The 21,756-nt window shown below is 46.9% G+C and overlaps 4 protein-coding genes across 7 annotated transcripts; 3 read left to right on the plus strand and 1 right to left on the minus strand.

Annotated features, from left to right (window-relative positions):
• The first annotated feature begins 459 nt into the window (after positions 1 to 459).
• On the plus strand, positions 460 to 3,550 carry LOC123133223 (uncharacterized). The gene is made up of 2 exons (XM_044552747.1): positions 460 to 1,618; positions 3,017 to 3,550. Exons 1-2 carry the CDS (start codon positions 466 to 468, stop codon positions 3,340 to 3,342), a joined length of 1,479 nt encoding a protein of 492 aa, XP_044408682.1. The 5' UTR covers positions 460 to 465; the 3' UTR covers positions 3,343 to 3,550.
• A 1,368-nt stretch (positions 3,551 to 4,918) lies between these two features.
• LOC123138665 (uncharacterized) lies at positions 4,919 to 6,423 on the minus strand. Its single transcript, XM_044558601.1, has 2 exons — positions 5,665 to 6,423; positions 4,919 to 5,559 (listed from the first exon to the last, which is right to left on the minus strand). The coding sequence occupies exon 1, from the start codon at positions 6,421 to 6,423 to the stop codon at positions 5,740 to 5,742; it is 684 nt and encodes a 227-aa protein (XP_044414536.1). The 3' UTR covers positions 4,919 to 5,559; positions 5,665 to 5,739.
• A 1,729-nt stretch (positions 6,424 to 8,152) lies between these two features.
• LOC123135491 (uncharacterized) lies at positions 8,153 to 16,196 on the plus strand. Of its 4 annotated transcripts, none has more exons than XR_006466021.1 (5): positions 8,153 to 9,338; positions 10,334 to 10,462; positions 12,532 to 12,577; positions 12,668 to 12,739; positions 12,819 to 16,196. XR_006466021.1 is itself a non-coding variant. In XM_044554574.1 (2 exons), the coding sequence occupies exons 1-2, from the start codon at positions 8,177 to 8,179 to the stop codon at positions 10,420 to 10,422; spliced, it is 1,251 nt and encodes a 416-aa protein (XP_044410509.1). In that variant the 5' UTR covers positions 8,153 to 8,176; the 3' UTR covers positions 10,423 to 10,822. The 4 variants fall into 4 exon arrangements, 1 of the variants encoding a protein (XP_044410509.1); XR_006466020.1 differs by having other exon boundaries at positions 10,334 to 10,447; XR_006466022.1 differs by lacking the exon at positions 12,668 to 12,739 and having other exon boundaries at positions 10,334 to 10,447.
• Positions 16,197 to 19,918: 3,722 nt separating this feature from the next.
• Positions 19,919 to 21,554, plus strand: LOC123135493 (uncharacterized). The gene is made up of 2 exons (XM_044554575.1): positions 19,919 to 21,086; positions 21,337 to 21,554. Exon 1 carries the CDS (start codon positions 19,989 to 19,991, stop codon positions 20,622 to 20,624), a length of 636 nt encoding a protein of 211 aa, XP_044410510.1. The 5' UTR covers positions 19,919 to 19,988; the 3' UTR covers positions 20,625 to 21,086; positions 21,337 to 21,554.
• The last annotated feature ends 202 nt before the right edge of the window (positions 21,555 to 21,756 follow it).

Below are 21,756 nucleotides of genomic sequence, written 5' to 3' on the forward strand. Positions count from 1 at the left end.
CAGGGGGAGGAAGGGGGTAGAAGCAGCTCGCAGGAGAAGGCTCATGGTGGTGCGAGGTAGAAGAAAGAGAAGAGACAGCAACGTTTCTGAAGATATGATTTTTGTGGCCACAAAACGGTTGGTGCGAAAAAGATAAAAGTCAGCGCGTGGGCTAGGGCACGTGGCTATGTGGGATAGGTGCGCGAGCGAGCAGAGCCAGGGCGACCGGCGCAAGCTTCAGCCGGTCGTCCGGCCACAATCGTTTCCTTATTATTAAAGAGAATTATTATTCCTTTGCTGAAGATCAAGGTCAATTACTTTTTTTCTGAAGTTGTTGTTGTGCCGAATCACAATGACCAGTAGTCTAAAGTCCATACTTGGACTCAAAAAAGAGTCCACATTATGTACGTAATGCCCAATCCGTCTATTCCTTTAGCGACCTTTCCAAGCAGAACTTTTTCCCCAACAAATCTACTCGTACACGACATGAGCGGCCAGGGCAGCGACGAGGTGACTTCGCCGCTGGAAGACGATGATCTTCTCTCGGAGATCCTCCTCCGCCTCCCCACGTTACCCTCCTCGCTCCCGCGCGCCTCGCTCGTCTGCAAGCGCTGGCAGCGCCTCGCCACCGACGCCATCTTCCTCCGCCTCTTCCGCGGCCGCCACCTCAAGCCCCCCATGCTTGGCGCATTCAGTAAGGCCTCCGTCGCCGGAGAAATCGTATTCACCCCGCTTCTCGACCCTCCCGACCGCATCCCCACCGAGCGCTTCTCCCTGCGAGTTTGCGGCGAGGACGCCCCTGATGTGTGCCACGTGTTCGGGAGCCACCATGGACACGTCCTCGTCATCAACTGGAGGACACTGGAGCTCGCGGTGTTTGACCCCGTCTCCGGCGACCGCCGCACCATAGTCATCCCGCCGGAATGCGGCGATAGTGGGCTCATCATCGACAACGGGACGGTGCTCTGCCTCTGCGCTGCCCGAAACTACCAGGGCCACGTGCACGGAGACTGCCACTCGAGGCCCCTTAAGGTGGTATTGGTAGGCAGGGACAAGACAGTCCATCCTCAAGCCGCCTTCGCCAGGGTTTACTCCTCAGAGACTGGCATGTGGGGAGATATCATCTCGTCGGCCGAACCATGTACTGGTGCTCTTAGCCGGCACCCGTGCACCTTTATCGGAAGTGCTCTTTACTGGCGCCTAATTGGAGGTGGGGATGGCATACTTGAGTTCGACCTGGATAACCAGAGCCTGACTGTCATCGATTGGCCTACCGATGACCCTGTGCTTACCAACAGCTGCACCATCCGGGGAGAGGACGGCGGTGTTGGCGTCGCCCTCCTTTTGTACCCAAACCTCGAAATGTGGGATCGCAAGGTAAATCATCGTGGTGTTGCCACATGGGTGCTGCGGAAGACCACTGACATGACTGGGATGCTGGGTCCGGAGTCTGCGAATGCATATATAGTGGGGTACGACGAGGATGCCGATGCAGTTTTTATGTTGATACTGATAGATGGAGATCCATGCAGTCCTTTCTTGATCATCGTTCAGCTTGAGTCGATGAAGGTCAAGGAATATTATGGAAGCTCTATTGCGGAGAACTACTATTATTCGTTCAGAAGCTTCCATACTGCCGGTAATTGCTTCAATCACTATACATTACACATGGTTGCTTCTTGCTTGAATACCTCTACTGTGCTTCGAAGTGTTTATTACTAAGTTCGTTGTCCTGTTGGCTTGGTCCACGAAACTAATAGATGTGTTAGTTTTTACGTTCCAGATAACTAATTTGACTAATTTTGCTGCAGAATTTAGAGAGTGGTTTTTCTACACCCCAGCTCGGTGCACCCACGCAAGAAAACATAGCAAAATATTTCAAAAAATTCAAAAAACTTTCTAGGAATGATCATCAACAAATGTTATCGGCACTTGCAAAGTTTGGTGATCAAATAACATTTGATGAGCTCTGTACAAAAAAGACAAAATCACTGAACATTAGTCAAAATGTAAGCAAATTGTTTGAGCAGATTTTGTAATTTTGTCTTTTTTGTACAGAGCTTCTCGAATGTTATTTGATCACCAAACTTTGCAAGTGACGATAACATTTGTTGATGATCATTCTCACAAAGTTTCAGAATTTTTTGAAATGTTTTGTTATGCTTTCTTGCGTGGGTGCACCGAGCTGGGGTGCAGCCACTAATTTCCCCTGAATTTAACATACATTGTATATAATACCTCTGAGTATGTAAATTTAGTGAAGATAAAATGTAGCCAAAGGCACCTTCGTGGTAAATATTACACCTTAAATCTAAACATACCCTGATGTAAAAGGGACCCGTTACTTATGTTTACACACCTTTTCTTGTACCAAAAGATTTACAATCGACAACATAACATGAACCTGTCTTTTGAGGCTTTATTAGGAGTAATGAATAATACACTTCATATGGTTAAGTTGTTGAAGGCTGTAAAGAGTAACATGATACGTCAAACCTTAGCTTTGTTTCAGGGTTGTGCTGCTGATAATGCTTTGCTCCTTATTCATCGTGTTCGTCCCAAAGTGGGTTGCCAAAGCATAGGAATTTACAAGTCAGGCTGATATTCAGTTGTAAAGTTAGCGAGATTCCTATCTAAGTTTTACTCCTCTCTTTGTGGTTTTATATACTTTGTGTTGGATATGGCCATCAGGCCTGACCGTTTCTTAGTGCGAAGCAGGAAACTGATCATATGTTCGTCAGGTGATGTGCAATTGCCATTGTGTCAATAGGAGTTATAACCTATATATATGCCCCTGAGTTGAGATTTCAATTTGCATTCCGTCATCTTTACATTATTTACGCAAAGTTTGATGCATGAAAAAGACCAAATTACCTCTACTTTCTGTCCCTTTTTGCTCCTCTCCCCTTCTCCCTTTTGCTTTGCGAGAAGCTGGCAACGTAGGCTAGCAAATTGTCCACGTGAATGAGTCTGATAATTCAGGCACACAACTGTTCATAAATAAAATTAACTAACTGCGTGTCCTTCTGCAACGCAGGCACACCCCATTCTGATGTCGTCCAGGGAGCGAGGGACGCTGCGCCGATGCCTCAACTACAAAAGGCTGGCGCTGGTGGCGTGCAAAGACCCGTCCTCACAGGGGACGCCCAAGCCACAAACTCCTTGTTGGTTGTCAACGACAATGTGGAGGCGGGTCGTGGTGAGGCGAGGAGACGGAGGCGCTGGGGCTGGGGCTGGACCTGCCACTACAGAAAAACCGCACGCTGCCAAGTATTAACGTGTAAGCCGAATGTTAAAACACGGGTTCTCAGCTTGCATCAACCTAAGCCGAGTACAGACTGGAGAAAACACGGCAAAAAATAGGTACCCGGCTTCCATACAAGTAAGCCGGCTGTGTGTAGAAAAAGCTCTTGGCGTACGACCGGTACTGGGCATACGGGTGGAAAGGCACTCGGCTTACAGCCAACAATCAAAGCAAGCATGCTCTGACACTATATGGCCACTCATACATCTCTTCGAACCTCTAATTTCTTATGAACTACTTACCACTTCTTGTAACTTGATCGATACTGCCTGCTGCCTGGTTGGCTCTCATATCAAGGAGGCAGCCTAGGGTTACTGCCAAGGAGAACCTTGACATTTTGTCGATTGTCCCTATGTTCCACTAGTCTCATGTAATATGTTGTGACTGATCATACATCAATCTTGCAGCTCCGGTGCCTATAAGTTTTCCAGTTCGTACCGGATGTCGTGCGTCTTAGCAGATAGTCTCAAATCTTGTGACATTCGTATGAAGTTGAATCCTGGCTGTTGCAGTCAAAATCATTGACAGGTGGATGGAATTCACAACGCTACATGTTCTGCACTTGGTTTAAATTTAGTCTGAATGATGTGTAAAATTTGATGTGAAAGCTGTCATCCACCTAATGTATGTGTCCAAAATACGGAGTACAACTCAAGTCCTTTTTAGCATTCAAGTTGAGCATACAAATCATTTGCACGCTAGTTGACGGTCACCCACTGGCGGAACCCCTAGTAGTTCTTTTTCAGACAGCCTTACCACTACCGGTGTTCGAATCACACTTTTGTGAGACCGAGGAAATGTGCACAGGGGCACAATGCTTAATTGCTTGGAAACATGTTTGCAAACAGCAAACTAGAAAACACATGGTGGTTCAGGCATTGAAAACTTGCTCATACAAAACAACTGGATGCTTAAGGGGAAAGTACACTCCATGCTTCCAAATTTTTGCAATGCCCTGATGTTCCTTTGGTCCGTTTGTTCCACCTCATCTGCTCCATCGACAAAACAAATCCCTTTTTTTAACCACTGCTATGTTTTGAAAATAGTGAATAAACACCTGGCCTCTCTTCAAAACATATCTTTTGTGCTTACAAACAACAGCCTCTCTTAACTTCTTATGGCTCGATACCGGGCTCACTACCCAACCACTTGTTTCGGCTTTTCTAAACCTCTTCTCAAACTCGATAAAAAAACATCCTTGCAGCACACATCTTACAAAATGGGTTGCCATCTAAACTTAGGAACCATTTAACCTCGGTAGAGTTTATAGAATCGGATGATGCTCTTTTTATTTTGCAGGATTTTAGTGTCAATAACTCTTAAGGATGAACACTACCTCATGCACGACTACACCATCGATCGTGGTGCTGCCTCCATGTCACATGGCGTGGCTAAGTACCCACGTTCTTCATCTTCGACGTCACCGAGCAGGAATATGCTGTTGCAGTGCAGAAGGATTGCCATTATTCAACATTCGGTATCCAAGTAGTCGAAGCGGGTGACGTTCAAAGATGATGTGGCATGCAAGAAGTTTACTTGAAACAATTTCATTCAGAAACCACTTGTAAGTACAAAACTGTAGGGAAAAAAGTACAAAACTTTAAGCAAAAGAATTCTTACATCTTCTTTCTTCTATACAATTTAAGACTTCTCCGTGTTGTTTCATTACCATGGATAAGCCATGTTGTATCATAACAAATACAAAATAAATTTAGTCAGAGGTTGTCATAATGATGAATCAACCACTCTTGTGTGCAAAGAACATGAACAAGTAAAACATGCTACTAATTCCCATGGTATTTTAGCTAAGCTACTGTTTGTTGCTTGAAAGCTCGTCCATCAAACACATCGTGTATGGGAAAGACAAGCATATGCAGTCAGCGGATAAGCAGCCATGGTCTTCGATCTGGGAGCTATTGAAATGATAGGATATCACTCTTTTGGAGGTTGTGTGGAAGAAGAAGACAATCTCTTTGTTCGGATGAAATCCAAGTATAGTATGTTTGATACATGGTTGTTCTAAGTGACTATCGCTATGTTCCCAAGAGAAATCTGCTAGGAGAGGACGAATGTTCATGTCGCACTGCAACATCCAGTTTCTCTGATCGCCTGCTTCGTCAAGATGCCAGATTCGAAGTCTAAGGCCATCATGGCCATCAAGTTGTGCACAGTATACACCGTTCTCTGATTTCCCTAAATTATGGCCCTGGTAATCTTTCCAACAAAAACCTTTGGGTGGCTCAATTACTTGGTATTTATCATTTGTAATCCCTATTCTGCAAAAGATAAGCCATTGTCAAGGTTAGCTTAAAGGCTCTCTACATCAAAATGTGACCAGGGTTGTGTTTAATTAAGATGTGAGTAGCCATCCATGCATGTACCTTAGGATGAAATCATGTTGGTGAAAGTAAAGTGCCCCCCGCCAGTATGCTGCATAGCGGCGATCGGGTGAGAAATCATCCAACAAGGTAGCCGATGGTCCTTGCGGCCTCCCCGTCGCGAGCAAAAGGCCTCTCTTCCCACCGATCTGTCCTCGATGAGAAGACGAGCAAGACAAATGTCGATGGCGGCCATTCTCTTTCTCGTATTTGAGGGGGCTCGTATGGCCATGAATCGGAGGGAACGGACTTAACTAAAAAGACCTCGTAGTGCGGCGACACGACGGGGTCGAACACGAGGTACTGGTCATCGTAATATTCTTCAGCATGGTCGCTGTCCTCCAAACCCGGCGTGCACATGGCCGGAGGGGGAGGCAGGTGCGCCCACTTGTGTGTGGCGGGGTTAAGCACCCATACCTCTTCATCATCCTTGTCGCTCAGCAGGAGGAGCCCATTGCAGTGCTGCGTGATCTTGAGGCACTCGTGGTCGCGTGTGTCCAAGTAGTCGAAGGGCGCGATGTTCACGGACGACACGCCGAGTGACAAGAGCTTCGGGGCTGTGGTGCAGCCCTCGAGATGGACGAAAATGCCGGTCAGCGACTGCGGCAGGAGCTCCGCGAGCAGACGGTGGGCGTCAACGACGGCACACCACGCCTTGCAGACGCAGCAGGACGCCGCAAGGCTGCACGGCGACGTTGTCCGGAGGCGGCGCAGGACGTCGGCCAGCACGTCGTGAGGAAGCCGCTGCGTCAGGTCGTCCATGGTTGCCTGGGGACTTGTGCTGCTTCGATCCAGTATATATATGGTTCGATGTTTATGCTAGGGAGATAGTTTGTGATGGAATCCGTCCGACTCGGTGGACATTCCGAATTCTGCTGGAGATCGGACTTCATACACCTAGCCGGTAAAAATTGGGCCGTGGCCCATGTGTCCACTGGCTGTGTTCAATACTGACTCAGTTTTGCGTGTCCATCCAGTGTGAATATATATATATCGCGATTGATCCAGAGCTGGCCTCCGATCAATTTGTTGGATCTCCGTCGATGCATGGCCGCCGCCGCATCGCCGGACCGGCTCTCTGATCCCTCCGACGGCCTCATCCACAACCACCGCCCTCTCTCGCCAATGGCACCGTCCGATCTGGCATGGGTCCACACCGCAGACGTCAACTTCGCCTACCGCTATTTCACAAGGTTTTTTTTTTCTCGATTGCGTCTCTTTTTTTCTGGTTTGAACTAGGAAAATAAAAGAGTATATTCAAGATTGATAATACATTGAAGACGTATCAATGGTCTATGATGCCACAAGTGTAGCAGAAGTCCGGCATATGTTCGTACTCAAATCGGCACCAAAGCAACTTCTTCTTTTTGTGGCTCATCTCCCCATCCTTGGGTCCTTCCTCATTTCTGTCAAGTGTGAATCCCCTCATGAGTGGCTCGTTAATATCCAGCTTCACTTTAACCCGGAGGAATTTACCCACGGCTCTGCCATCATGACCGACATCCACATCCAGAACCTCCTAAAAATCTCTCCCTATGAGCTCTCCCATAGCCCTGTTCATAGATACCAGTGGTATCCCGAACACACGAATCCATATGGGGATCAAGTTGAACTCGTACTCATCGACGGTTTTATCAGTATCATAGTTGTCCATCAGCAGCAGCTTCTTATCGAACCACCAGGGTCCGTCCTCCACGGCTCTCCTCCAACCCGTCGCCTGCATGAACGTGAAAAGAAAAATGTTCTCGTCCAATTCCTTGCAGCCTAGCCCCTTGTTCCGGCACCAAATTTTCCCCAGCGTGCTCCCCATGGCCCATGCATGTGCTGGCTTCTTCGAAAATAGCTTACGCATACGAAACATCTGGTGCCCACTCTGGAGCCTTGTCCCTTTCTTTCTCCCCGATCTTTAAGCGCTTCTTCTCCACCGCTGACAACTTCAACCCCTTCATCAACCCCTCTACTGCCTCCATCCTCCTCGACCAAACCACCACTCTCCTCACGTCAGACCTAAAACTAGGGTTTGTAGGTGGTGTACGACCGAGCGCCCTAGAACCGCACAGAAGGCCTATGTGGATGGGAAAGGGTTAGGGAGGGATTGGGGGGTGGACGAGAGAGCAGGGAAGGCTACGGATCTCAGGTGGTCAGGACGGAGGCCCGAACGCCGTCGACAAGATCTGGTGGCGGGCGACAGGGCCAGGATAAGATCCAAGCGTCCTTGCGACTGCCTCTTCGAAAATTACACTAACCGTCACCAGAGTGACGGACGAGGTCTCGCCTTATAAAGATCTCTTCTTGGTAGAACCTCACAGAGGAGTTGTACTTTTTTTAGCATAGCACAAGCCTTATACTTTTTTTTATCGTAAGCCACAAACACGATCAGTGTTGGGCCGTAATCCAAGGATGGGTGACTGAGCTTTTCTCTAGAGGCCCAGCCCAAGTATTCCTTCCTTCTTACGCATCCTCCAGTAACCCTACAGCCCTACTCCGCTCCCCCATTTCCGTTTCTTCTCCCCACATGAGTCACGAGGGCGGCAGCGGCGGCGACGGCGAGATGGCCCTCCTCCCCGGCCATCCGCAGCCGGCGGCGCCGCTGGAAGACGAGGACGTCCTGGGCCAGATCCTCGTCCGCCTGCCCCCGCTGCCCTCCTCGCTCGTCCGCGCCGCCGCCGTCTCCAGGCACTGGGGGCGCCTCGCCGCGGACCGCGCCTTCCTCCGCCGCTTCCGCACCCACCACCGGAGGCCCCCCGTCCTCGGCGTCTTCGAGATGCGCGGCGGGGAGCTGGTGTTCACCCCGCTCCTCGACGCCCCCGACCGGATCCCGCGCGAGCGCTTCTCCATGCGGTTCTGGCACGTGCTCGGCTGCTGGACCCTGCTCGGGTACCGCCACGGCCGCGTCCTCCTCGTCAACCTGGATCTGGCCCTGCTGCTTGTTTTCGCCCCTCTCGCCGGCGGCCGCCGCCGCCTCCGCGCCGCGGTAATTCCGCCGGATTTCGTCGACGGCGAGTGCGCCGTCGCCAACGGGGCGGTGCTCTGCGCTGCCGGTGACGAGCAGGGGCACGTGCACGGAGACTGCCACTCGGGCCCCTTCAAGGTGGTTCTGGTGGCCACCGGAGTGAGACACCCGGTCATAGCCCGGGTCTACTCCTCAGACACCGGTGAGTGGGGAGATCTCGTCGTAATGGCGGAACCATGTGTTGTTAGCAAGTTCCCCTCCACCCTCATCGGCAATGCTCTTTACTGGTGGCTAAACAAGTGTCAGCAAGAGGATGGCATACTCAAGTTCGATTTGGATAGCCAGACACTATCTCTGGTCAAGAGGCCTATTTTTGATGGCATTCCCAGTTGCAGAATCCGGATCATCAGGGGAGAGCATGGCGGTGTTGGCCTTGCCGTATATTCGTACATGAGATTCCAAATCTGGGAACGCATGGTCAATAGTCATGGTACTGCCATATGGGTGCTGCGAAAGACCGCTCGCATGCATAGTATGCTTCAGTATTCTATGCTGACTATAGTAGGGTACTCCGAGGATGGCGATGCGCTTCTTCTAACAGTGTCCTTCGGTGGTGTGCCCACCTACAGCTTCATGCTTCAACTTGAGTCAATGGAGTGGACGAATCTTAATCAAACATTTTTGGATTGTTCCTACCATCCGTTCGCATACTTCTATACTGCAGGTAATTGTTTATCTTTACATTACAAGAGTTGCCTGAACATGCTTACTTTGCATACATGGTTGCCCAATGCCTTTACTGTGCTTTGAACTGTTTGCTAGCAACTTAGATCAATATAATTGTTTTTTTTTGTGTTATAACTTAACTGGATTTATCTGGAAGGTAGCAAACTATTTTGACTTATTTGTTCTATTGTATCATTTTTTTGAATGTTTTTACATTACATGCTCTATATAAAGTTATTGTGTGAAACAACCTGTTGGTCGGGTACCTTCCAGAAAATTGTTCAATGGTTGAGGTGTCACCTCTCATATTCCCCTAAGTTGAGGTGTCCGTTGCTATTCTATCATCTTGACATTTTTTGTATGTAGATTTCCCATCTGTTCTTATCCTCTGTTGTTGTTCTCCCTTTTGCTCTGAAGCAAAGTAGGCATGCAGATTGCTCAGAACAATCTGATTATTCTGTTGCAACAATTGGTCACAAAATCAATAAATTAACTAAAGAGTTGTTGACAATTCGTAATAATCTGATCATTCTGTTGCAACAATGGGTCTTAGAATTTTATGTAGATGTCAAGATGATTCTTGTTTACGAAAAAAACCAAGGCTGTGAGGACGATATCTTGGCTACTTGCAGTACTTCAATTTTTGAGAGAATTGTTAGCAGCTTCCAAAGGTTCAAATAGATAACTCTTAATTATTATGTTTGATCATACTTGGGAATCTGGTGATTTTGGAATAGCCAGAAGCTGTGATCTTATTTGAAAAGAATGTTGCGTTTTATGATCATTTCATATGTCGGCGATGTTAGGATAGGTTTGAGCCTGAATTGGGTATTCAATCACCGAGTTTGTTGAGCTATTTTACCTAATCTTGGCGGAGTGACTTCAAAGGTTTAATCATTAATCCCTTTGGTAGTGAAGTACTGAAGTTAATTTTTCCTGATCCTTCTGAGTTATGGCTCGCGCAATCATCACTAATGAGGTTGGTTGCCACAGGTACTGTCAGAGCGTCAAGTACCGCTCCAGCCATTGAGCCACCACAGCAGCGAAGTACAATTCCAGCCATTGTGCCACCACAACAGTGAAGTCCAGCCATTCCACAGCTGCGGGGTAAAACCATAAATTGTCAGGCATCTCGTCAACCTTCAGTTTCGTATGATCTGCATATTTTTTATGACTTGGTTGATGCAATGAGATGAAAGACTCGGACCAAGGGACACCCTGTGTTTTGCTGTGTGAGAGAGCGTTGTCACTTTGTCAGCTGTCTCTTTATTTTACTTGTTCAACCCAGTCAACTGTTTTGCCCATATAACACCTTATGTTTAGTATCGTAAATGATGCTGCAGTAGTTGATGCTGGCTGCCGCTTGTAGGAGATAGAGCATCATTTCCTGTGCTATCCGTATCATAAGATGAAGTCGACTCCTGGGTGTTGGGGTCCTGAATTGAATTCTGAAGCCATGTGTTGATCTCTGCATTTTTTTCATCTTGTTTTACAACGTAGTTTCAATAGTTGAGGGCTGAGGGTGCAACTTCTGAATGGTTTGAGCTTGGGGGTAAATTGAACCAATGCAATAGTCGAGGAGGCAAAATTAGGCTTCTTAGGTCAATAACTACTGTGCTGCCACAGTAAAAAAGAAGGATGTTTACTCGGAAGTCTGAACAGGTCTATCCTTTATGATATTGAGCATGCAAATGCCATCCCACCACATGTAGTACAATATGAATGTTTTTAATAAATGGTCCTAGACTACTCGGGCGGGGAGAGGTGGCGGTCATGTGTCGTTCCATCTGGTAGTTGTTTCTTTCCTTACTGTGCTGTCCGCTTGTTTTCATCAAAGCTCATAGACTTTGGTCATTTAGTCGCTGCTTCTCTGCCAACGGGGCCTCCATGCTCGTTGGTCCTGCTGGCAGCGGGCGGGTTTTGTTTGTGTCCTGTGCTCGACATCTTTTTCACCATGGCCCTCACCCCCATTCTCCTTCTCAGAGAGGCTTTTCATCCACTGTACCGGATTAGTCACGAGGCACAGAATTAGGTTTGGTAGGAATGCCGCTTCATGCACGCGGCCGGGTCGAGAAGACAGACACTATTGCTGGGCCCATTATCCAATAGGTCATGTCCTCATGTCCAACCATCTCCTGAAACTGTTGCTGGGCCCATTCTCCAATGGATCATATCCTTCTCAGAGAGGCTTTTCATCCACTGTACCGGATTAGTCACGTGGCACAGAATTAGGTTTGGTAGGAATGCCGCTTCATGCACGTGGCTGGGTCGAGAAGACAGACACTATCGCTGGGCCCATTATCCAATAGGTCATGTTCTCATGTCCAACCATCTCCTGAAAGTGTTGCTGGGCCCATTATCCAATCGGTCATATCCTCATGTCCAACCATCTCCTTGTTTAGCTTAGCTTATTTGCATTTGCTTTTACGCACAACCATATCTTCTCTTGTTAAGCTTTCTAATGCCTGCCACTGGGCCTTAGCTACTGCTGGGCCTGCACGGCAGCTTGGTGCTCCCTCCCACGGTAAGAACTAATCAAGCGAGTGATCAAAGCCTACAAAAACGGTGAATAATAATGCTGCCCCTCTCCTTCCAACTTTGTGCCCCTCCTTTCCCTTCCCATTGTAGCATCCAGCGTTTTTTCTTTCGAGCAACTACGCCTGTAATAGTGACAGTCATGGTAGATCTGGTGTGATGGAAAGGGGCTCACAGCGTGTAACCATCCGTGTCAGCCTCTTTTGTGGGAATCAAGGCAACACTAGCCACATTTACAGTGATGGGCGATGGTGAAGCACCAGTTCACAAAGCCATTTAAATATTTTCCTGTTTCGTGCAGCGATATTTTGTTCATAAATGTTACCCATCTATAATTTGGCTATTAGATGATTAGAATGAAGCAGGCTTGCTACTTCAATTACAGCTACGTTTTAAGGAAAGATCTTGATATGGTTTCTGATGACCCATGGCATAGTTAGTGCGTCCAATAACATCCTGTTAAAATTGTTGAAATCTCAGCTGTGATGTGTTCTACCTTTGTTTTTTTTCCTCTACGATCTTTGAGAATATGAAGCTCTTGTTAGTTTGTCGGCTAGCGGCATGAATCACAATTGCATACATCTGTGTTGCAGAACTAAAATATAAATTGGAATAGCTTTTAATACAAATATTTTTTTGTTTTATGCTTGGTGCAGGTGGTCGCATGATTTAGTTGATCAGTAGGATTTGCATCTGCAGCAGGTATATATTTTTTCGAATTGCTTTCTTCATATGTTTCAGTTGGGCGTAGTTTGTATCACTATTAATCGTATGAAACTTCATCAATTGCAGAGGCATATGTTGTTTATAGGATTTTTAAATTCGTCTTGTATATGAAGACCATAGAAAGTGTAAAATGAAAATGTAAGTAAAACGCTCCCAGTATGTTTTGATTCACACGGCCAGTGGCTCCAAACTGCATCTAATTAACTGTCATTTTCAGTTGGATTTGGTCTCTTAACAGCACTTGGTGGTACGAGTTGAATCATAGAACAGGAGGCAGGTAAGTACAGGGGACAGGTAAGCATTGTTATTATGATCTGTTTGTAGCTTCCTAAAAATGAGTGTACTGTCATGGTCATTTGACACAATGAAGAAAAAATAAAGGAGTGTAGGCTGATAGAAGTCGTAATTGTGAGTTGGCACCTTGCTTTCAATAAAATTTCATCTCATTGCTCCTTATTTGTACGACAGCAATACATATCAGCAAAATAAAAGGATGTTTATTAGCCAGTTTTAGACGTGGTGGCATAATATCAGTAAAAACTAAAGAATGCTACTATTCATCAGATTTTCCTTTTGTGAATATTTGCGTTGCCTTTTTTGGACCATAACTTTTTGTTCTTTGGCAGATGCATAGTGTGCTACTCCCTCCGTCCGAAAAAGCTTGTCCCTCATATGGATGTATCTAGCACCAAGTTAGTGCTAGATACATCCATTTGAGAAACAAGTTTGGGACAAGTTTTTCCGGACGGAGGGAGCACTACAAAATATTTACTTGATCCTTGATTGAAATACTTCTATGAACTGAGATCTTGCGCTCTGCTTTTACCAATCAGCCTGTTTGCTTCTTTTCTTACATCTACTTTAATTATACATTTCTGGATTTGGTGCTTTGATTTGCTGCAGTTTCCTTAATTCAGTAGATGCATGATGTGCATCAAGACGCTGGATTTCATGATCGGTTTTCCATCTCACATCAATAGTTTAGGCCACTATTTGTTTATCCATGCATTTTAGGTAAACATTGGTGTAGACTTGGTTGTTTTTTTTTGGTTGTTTGTGGTATCCATTTTCCCCTACACTAGGTAATTGCCCGTGCGTTGCAACTTGCAACGGAGGCATACAAAATGTACCACTAAAATTTTAGTTAGTTTTTTACATAACAACCATGATTTACCTTTATTGTTAATATGAACCTTGATTTACCATCTATTTATTGTTAATGTGACTGCATACTAACTGATGCAATTAGCAAGTGTTAAGTGATAACCTCTGGAATATCAGTTGTGGGAAAGTGCAGCACAAATTAATCCTAATTTAATTCTTTCCCCAACCTGCTTGGTCCTACAACAGGCAAACATTAGGTTGCTAGCAACAAAATGATATGCAAGGAACAAATTGCAACCCCACAGAAGAGAAAAAAGGGCTCTTTACCTTCTATCCTCCCAATCTGCAAAATAAATAGAATTGAGACATATCGTGCCAATTCAATTACTAAAGCTCATGTCCAATTTTGGAAGCTAATGGCCAAGTAGTTGGCAATTTTGTTTCTGAAGAGAAATGCATTGGTGCAATTTTGTCCACTTTTGATCATTCCCTCTTAACAAAAATGCCAGTGATGTTTCTCTGAATTTAGTATACTGACCATTTCAGCAGCATAATTTCTCTAAGTGACCATGCAGTATTCAGTGACTTTTCTAGATGACTAATATGCAGCATGCATGGATGGCTGGGAGACTGGGCAGAGAGAGTTTGTCATGAAAACTGTTTTTTGCTTTAACTTTTACTTTGTTGTGTTTCCTCTGTCCATTCTTTCCTCAGTTAAAACTTCACTGCCAAAAACCAGATTACCTCCTTCCATGATCTGCAGAAAGGCATAAGAATACTGAAGTGTCACCAGACTGAGAGATGCAAAGTACCAACTGCATAAAATCTGTGTGTCCAAATCGTTTAGTTATGGCAATTACAAATTTAGTTGTTTAATATATACAATAAGAAATTCAGTGTTCTACCAATTACATCAAATTAGTAGTCAGTTTATCCCATGCAGTGCACAGGAAAATGTCAAAACAAAGGAGAGGATGAGGCCGTCTACCTTGCAGAGGAGCAAGCCCGTACTTGCTGCTGCCGGTCTTGGCGCCGCCTCCGTGTAGGTGGAGTTCGTGGAGGTCGAGATCTGCGAGATCCCCAGAGTGGCGCATGGCATAAGAGCATCAAAAGAATTCAGAGGAGGGGCTGTGAATCGAACATAGAAGAATCAAATCTTTTGCTTGTGGCGCCGGATCATGAGCCCTCGGCGCCAATCGGCCGGTGCCCCATCGGCCTCTCTGGGTCAATGACGTAGCAGACTGATGAGAAGGCAGAGCCAGCAGGCGAGGAGGTCAATGTAAGGAACTGGGGGGTGGCGGTGTCGCGCAGTGCGTTTTTGGGTAGCTCGGACATCGAAGTGGCACCAGCGAGTCGAGGAGAGGAAGGAGGTGTTGAGGTGTGGGGTGGCAGCTGGCTGCAGCGGGTGTCCGGGAGCGGTAGGCGTGGCGGTGGAGAACAGGGTAAGGGGATTTAGGGTTGAAGAGTGGTGCGGGATGGAAAGATGAGAGAGGTGGGCGATGGATTCTGCTGGACTTTTTTTTTCCTTGCGCGGGTTCTTTTGCTATCTAGAAAACCGAGTGGGGGAGAGGAGCGGCACGAGGCAGGATGTGAAACGGAAGAGGCGGACGAAAAGAACAAGCAATCCATAACTGGTATGCAGGGTTACTTGGCATGTCAAAGAAGCACAATCCATAACTGCTCCTGCAAGCATCTCAGATCTTGTAGGCTTGTGAAGGTGAGCGCCCTGTTGGCAAAATAGGGCATGCGGTCTTCTTATGTCAAACCCTTGTTAATCAATTTGCATCGTGGAATGTCTTGATGAATGTACATATCTGGAAGGTTACTCTGTTCTGCTGGTGCAGGCTGGAATGCTGTTATATCCTGTCAAGTTTTTGTTGTGCCTATGTGCCCAACTCACACTGGGCCTGAAAATCACAATGCATCTCTTTTTTTTACTGTAAATTACAGTAAAATTTAACATTTGAACCGAAAAACTCTGAAGCCGAAATGGGCAGTGAAATTGTCTTTAAATGTTGCGATGCAAGCACGCTGTTGAAAAGAATTGCATGGGAATCGTAATGTTCATCTTCCTCTACAAAAGCGTATTTATCAGAAGTGAATGTCGTGTGTGGGCGCAGACCGGGGCAAAGCATTTGAGCGCCCTTCTCCCATTGTAATTTCCTTTTGCCCCGGCTGGTCGTTGCCACTCGTACCTATCCCTATGTATTTGTTTTTCATCTCTTAACATATGACATGCAGTCTTACATGCTTGAAAAAAGAAGAAAACAATTGCATGGGAGGCCATCGCCGAATGGAAGGGTTGAAGCTTATCAGTTTGTTTTGCTTGAGATGGACGATTTAAAGTGAAGACGAGCTGCAGCGAATTGTTAACTTTCAGGGATTATGTGCATGCCAAGGATATGTTGCCTGCTTTTCGTCTGGTTTGGCATCAGGATGTTTTTTATTAATCTGTGATATTAATCATAATAAAAGGAAATGTTATCTTTTACTCTTGATGTGGTACTCGTAATGATGGACGAGGTGAGCCCTTTGCTGTTATTAGACAAGAGAAATCGGATAGCTTTGATCAATGAGACAATCAATCTTTCAGTATTTTCTCCATGGATGGAAGTCAATCATGTCACTTTTTTCTTTCTACTAAGTATGCAAATATCAGTATATGACATTTGCCATGAAAAGGCTCACAGCCATTCTAAAAGGAAATGAATAAAGAAAAAAAAAGGAAGACACAGTTAGCTGTAAACGTTTGTCCCCAGGGGTTGACATTTACGAGTAACTAAAACTGTTAGAAAAAAAGCTTTCGGCGCCGAGTTGGCTACTAGATCAAATGTGGACTAATGATAATTATTAGGTGGACAACAACTTGGATAGGGAAACATGTATGAAGCTTGCTACTGTATTTAGTTTCATGTATTTTTTTAATAAAAAAATAACGAATTTATAATTTCTAAGGCAACTAATAAACTGTTGAATGTAAGTTGATAAAGATGCACGATGAAACCAGAATTTCAGCAAAAAGCTATATGAAATTTTACTCTTAGTCCTAGAAGTCACTACTGGAATTTCCCTACACGCCGGGTGTCAGACTCTTCGCCCAGAGCCAAATCACAGGCACTCGGCAAAGTAAGAGACGTCGAGAGGGCCTCTCAGCAAAAGACACACCTCAGCAAACACGGGATATTACCGAGAGTATACCTCAGCAAAAAGGCAACACTCGGCAAAGGCACTATTCGCCGAGAGCCATGCAGTGCCTGCACAACAACATTTTGCCACGTGGCACATCCGGTGGCGGTTACTGGCACGACCATGGTTAGACTTCTTTATCGAGAGCAACTCTCAGAACAACAACAGTTGCCGATTTAGTTCCACCTCGCCTACCTGTTTAAATAGTCCGATAGTCCAATTGCATTAAACTTCGGTGTTCATTATAAATAACATGTATTAACTTTATGATCCAACCGTACCCGTACCGAGCGCTGCTCTCAGAAAAGCAACAGTTGCCGAGAGTAGCTCTTGGGAAAGATTAGGCTCCCATCAAACTTTAGTTCCACCTCACCCAGAGACAAGCAACAAAACCTGTTTAAATAGTGGGATAGTCTAGATGCAGTAAGCTTCGATCTTCATTACACTTCTGTTAAGGAGATGGACCATCACTTTGAATCTTCACCTGTTTCAGGCAGAGAAGATTCAAAGTGATAGGCCATCTTCCTAATGGTGGATGCTGGGGCCTTATATTAATTCATCTATTATTATTTTTGAGTCATTTATTGCTCTGCTAGGGTTTTATCGGCGAAAATTGCAGATCAGCAAGGCGACACATGAAATCATGCTGGGAAGCGGCATGGGAAATCTATTGTGATGTCTGTGTGGTATTCCTAGGCCTTGCACAGACTAGGGAGAGGCATGCCCTTGGGGGCCAAAAGTACCTTGGTGGCAGGCCTGATGCAACCGTTTTAAATCCTCGGAAAATCATACGACGCCGGAATTCCTCGAGAGCCGGCTGGGTGTCTTCACATTGCCCCTGTAGGTGTGGTAAAAGTTTGGGCGCGTTTCGAATAAGCCTCCCCTGACGCCGCTTGTAAACCGCACCATCTCCGAGCTAGTCTCTAGGTATCGAGAGGGAACATGTCCGGTTTGTGTAGGAAGTGCGGGTCATGTTGCTCTGTCGGCCTCGAAACTTCTCGTGCTCTCAAAGGAGGCCATCGCATGACACATGCCACACCCCCGCATTTTTTGGACCCGCGTGCAATATTCGAGAAATTTATTGCTTTGCTACGGTTTCATCGCCGAAAATTGCAGATCAGCAAGGCGGCACATGAAATCATGCCTGGAAGCGACATGGGAAATTCTTTGTGATGTCCTTGGGCTTGCCTAGGCCTTGCACAAACGAGGGAGGGCATGCCCTGCCACCGGGGGTGAAAGTACCTCGGTGGCATATGCTTGATGCAACCGTTTAAATCCTCGAAAAATCATACGATGTTCGAAACCCTCGAGAGTTGGTACGGTGTCTTCACATGGCCCATGTAGGGTGTGGTAAAAGTTTGGGCACATTTTGAATAAGCCTCCCCTGAGGCCACTTGTAAAGCGCACCATCTCCGAACTAGTCTCTGGGTATCGAGAGGGAACATATGTCCTCTTTGGGCAGGAAGTGCGGGTCCTGTTGCTTCGTTGTCCTCGAAACTTCTCGTGCTATCAAAGGAGGCCATCTCATGACACGTGGAACGCCCCTGCGTTTTTCAGACCTGCGTGCAATATTCAAGAAATTTATTGCTCTGCTAGGGTTCCATCGCCGAAAATTGCAGATCAGCAAGGCGGCACATAAAATCATGCCCGGAAGCGGCATGGGGAATCCTTTGTGATGTCCTTACAACATGACTAGGCCTTGCACAGACGAGGGAGGGGCATACCCTGCCACCGGGGGGCGAAAGTACCTCGGTGGCATGCCTGATGCAACCGTTTAAATCCTCAGAAAATCGTACGATGCTAGAATTCCTCGAGAGTTGGCACGGTGTCATCACATGGCCCTGTAGGGTGTGGTAAAAGTTTGGGCGCCCTTCGAATAAGCCTCCTCTGAGGATGCTTGTAAATCGCACCATCTTCGAGCTAGTCTCTAGGGTATCGAGAGGGAACGTGTCTGATTTGTGCAGGAAGTGCGAGTGTTGCTCTGTTGGCCTTGAAACTTCTCATGCTCTCAAAGGAAGCCATCACACACCCCCGCATTTTTCGGACCCGCGTGCCATATTCGAGAAATTTATTGCTCTGCTAGGGTTTCATGGCCGAAAATTGCACATCAGCAAGGCGACACGTGAAATCATGCCCGGAAGCGACATGGGAAATCCTTTGTGATGTCCTTGCGGCATGCCTAGGCCTTGCACAACTGATGCTAATTAATCATATGACCAAGAGTAGCATACTACGTTTGCGAGAAGGCCCTGAGGCAAGCGAAAGGGAATAATCTGTGTGCATACTACGTTTGCGAGAACATTCGCATGATGAACCGATACTAATGTCCTACACGCATACGGGCCTGGCTCGTGTCACGTGTTTCCACTTTAGCGCCGGTTCGTGACGAACCGATACTAAGGAGGGGGGGCTTTAGTCCCCACTCTTTAGTGCCGGTTCGCCAACCGGCACTAAAGGCCGTCACGAACCGACACTAAAGCCCGGTTCTGCACTAGTGTATTATTGGCCCGATATAAGGATTGAAACCACTGACCAACCAGCCATTTGCACCACCAAAGAACGCCTCCCACAACCTTTGACGCAGGCCCGCCGCAGCGCAACAGAGGCTGGCGGCGACGATAGTCGGAGGAAGCAAGGGAGACCTGAGTGTGGTAGCGGCATGAGTTCCCGGGCTTGCCCTAGGCATGCGACATGGTAGCCATGGGCTCACCCCATTCCCCTTCTTACTCGACCCAACTATTTCTTTCCCACCATTTTGCTACCTCCATGCCTCATATTGACGACAGAGGTGTGTTCCCTCGCAAAGCACTTCATCCGTGGATTTTACATAATAATCATCGCTTGCTTCTACGCCATAATATTTATTCGAATTGCTTTTTTTTGAGACAAATTTATTCGAATTGCTACTAATATACATATCAGTTTCTTATCTTGGGCTAAAATGTTTTTTTTCCTTGCACGCCCACATCCCAAACGGACCTTCCTTCCTACAGGAAAGAAAAAGAGTCCGACTGCTTCCTGCTCTTTTCCCCACTTCCTCCACTGTAGAACCCTAGAAAATAGCCTCGAATCCCACCAGGGCGGCGTCGGCGGCGAGATGACCCCCGGCCGTGGCCACTGCGTTTCACCAGCGGTTGCGGCGGCGCCGCAGGAGGACGACAACGTCCTCGGCGAGGTCTTCGTCCGCCTCCCCCGGGAGCTATCCTCCCTCCCGCGCGCATCGCTTGTGTGCAAGCCGTGGGCTCGCCTCGCTGCCTCCGCCGACTTCCGGCGCCGCTGGCGCGACCGCCACGGGAGACCCCCGGTCCTAGGCGTCTTCGATAAGAGCACGACTTCTCTCCAGTTCATCCCTGCAGACCGCAGCATCCCCGCGGAGCGCTTCTCCATCCAGGTCTGCACCGCGTGGGAAACCTGGCGCGTGCTCGGGTGCCGCCAGGGCCGCGTCTTCATCATGAACTGGACGCTGCGTGAGTTCCTCATCTGCGACCCTTTCTCCGGTGAACGCCACCGCGTTTCATTCCCACCGGATCTAGTCGACTGCCGGCACCGTGCCAACGGAGCTCTGCTCTTGGATGCCGCGCAGAACCCACTGAAGCTGGTCCTGGTAGATGAGGCCCGCGCCAGAGTTGAGGCCCGCGTCTACTCCTTTGAAACCGGCACATGGGGAGACATCATCTCCACTGCTGAGCCATGTCGTCTTACCAGTGTCCCTGTGACCCTGTCACCGTGGTAGGCAGCCGCCTCTACTGTTGGCTGACAAAGCCTCGGGGTAGCTTTCTAGAGTTAAATCTGGATAGCCAGAGCCTAGCTCTGATTACAAGGCCTCCCCGTGCGAATATCAGCAGCCGCAACAGCCAGATCATCCCAGGGGAGGATGGCACTGTTGGCCTCGCCCTATTGTTGTACCCTACAATCGAAATGTGGAAACGCAACATCGATTCTCACGGTGTTGCGACATGGGTGCTGCGCAAGACCGTTGTCATGGACAACATCCCTGATCTGACGTCTTCATGGGCGGCTTCGAACTCACCAGTTATCGGGTATGCCGAGGATGCTAATGCGATTCTTATATCGGTGTGCAAAGAGAGGCACATCCGTGCCTTTATAGTCCAACTTGAGACAATGCAATGCAACAGGCTTCATGGACTCGTTCTCGACAATTTCTATTATCCATTCACCAGTTTCTATAACGCAGGTAATTTATCTTAACATTGAAGGAGTAACATCGATCCTTTTTTTTTTCGTGCATGGTAATTTCATGGATACCTTTGATGTGATATTTTCCCCCTTTGTTGATCCATGCATGGAATTATTGGTTGTACTTTTTCTGTGTCATAATTTAATTATTTCTCCTAAAATTTGTCATCCTATTTTGAGTAATTTATTATATCATATCATAGATGTGAAGGTTTATGTACTTTCTTCTATAACTATATGATTACCAGGCCCATCGACGCGACGAATTCTTGCTCATGTGAACAATGATGGGGGTGCTGGTGGAGCAGAAGCATAGTGGCTAGTGCGTCATGGTAATCCTCAAGCCACCTGGGCCGGGTTTCCGCAACTACTTCAAATGCAAATCTTATTAAGGTTCTGGTCTCGTGTTTGTTTATTGTTGGCTTTTGGACCATTGGGTGAACTTTTGTAAAACTGTCTGTATGTGCACTTTGTGTTGTGGGTATGTGTTTGAACTCAGCCTGGGAGCATCCTGTCTGGAACATTTGTGGTGTATAATTTAACCTGAGTGAATGTTGTATGGTTAAAGTAATGATTTTACTGTATCATATCACCTTGCTATAAGGGTTGACATGCATTCTATATATATAACCATTGCGAAAGATAATGGGTAGTCGAAGAGCACCTTC

This window comes from Triticum aestivum, chromosome 6B, assembly GCF_018294505.1.
Source record: "Triticum aestivum cultivar Chinese Spring chromosome 6B, IWGSC CS RefSeq v2.1, whole genome shotgun sequence".
Taxonomy (NCBI): domain Eukaryota; kingdom Viridiplantae; phylum Streptophyta; class Magnoliopsida; order Poales; family Poaceae; genus Triticum; species Triticum aestivum.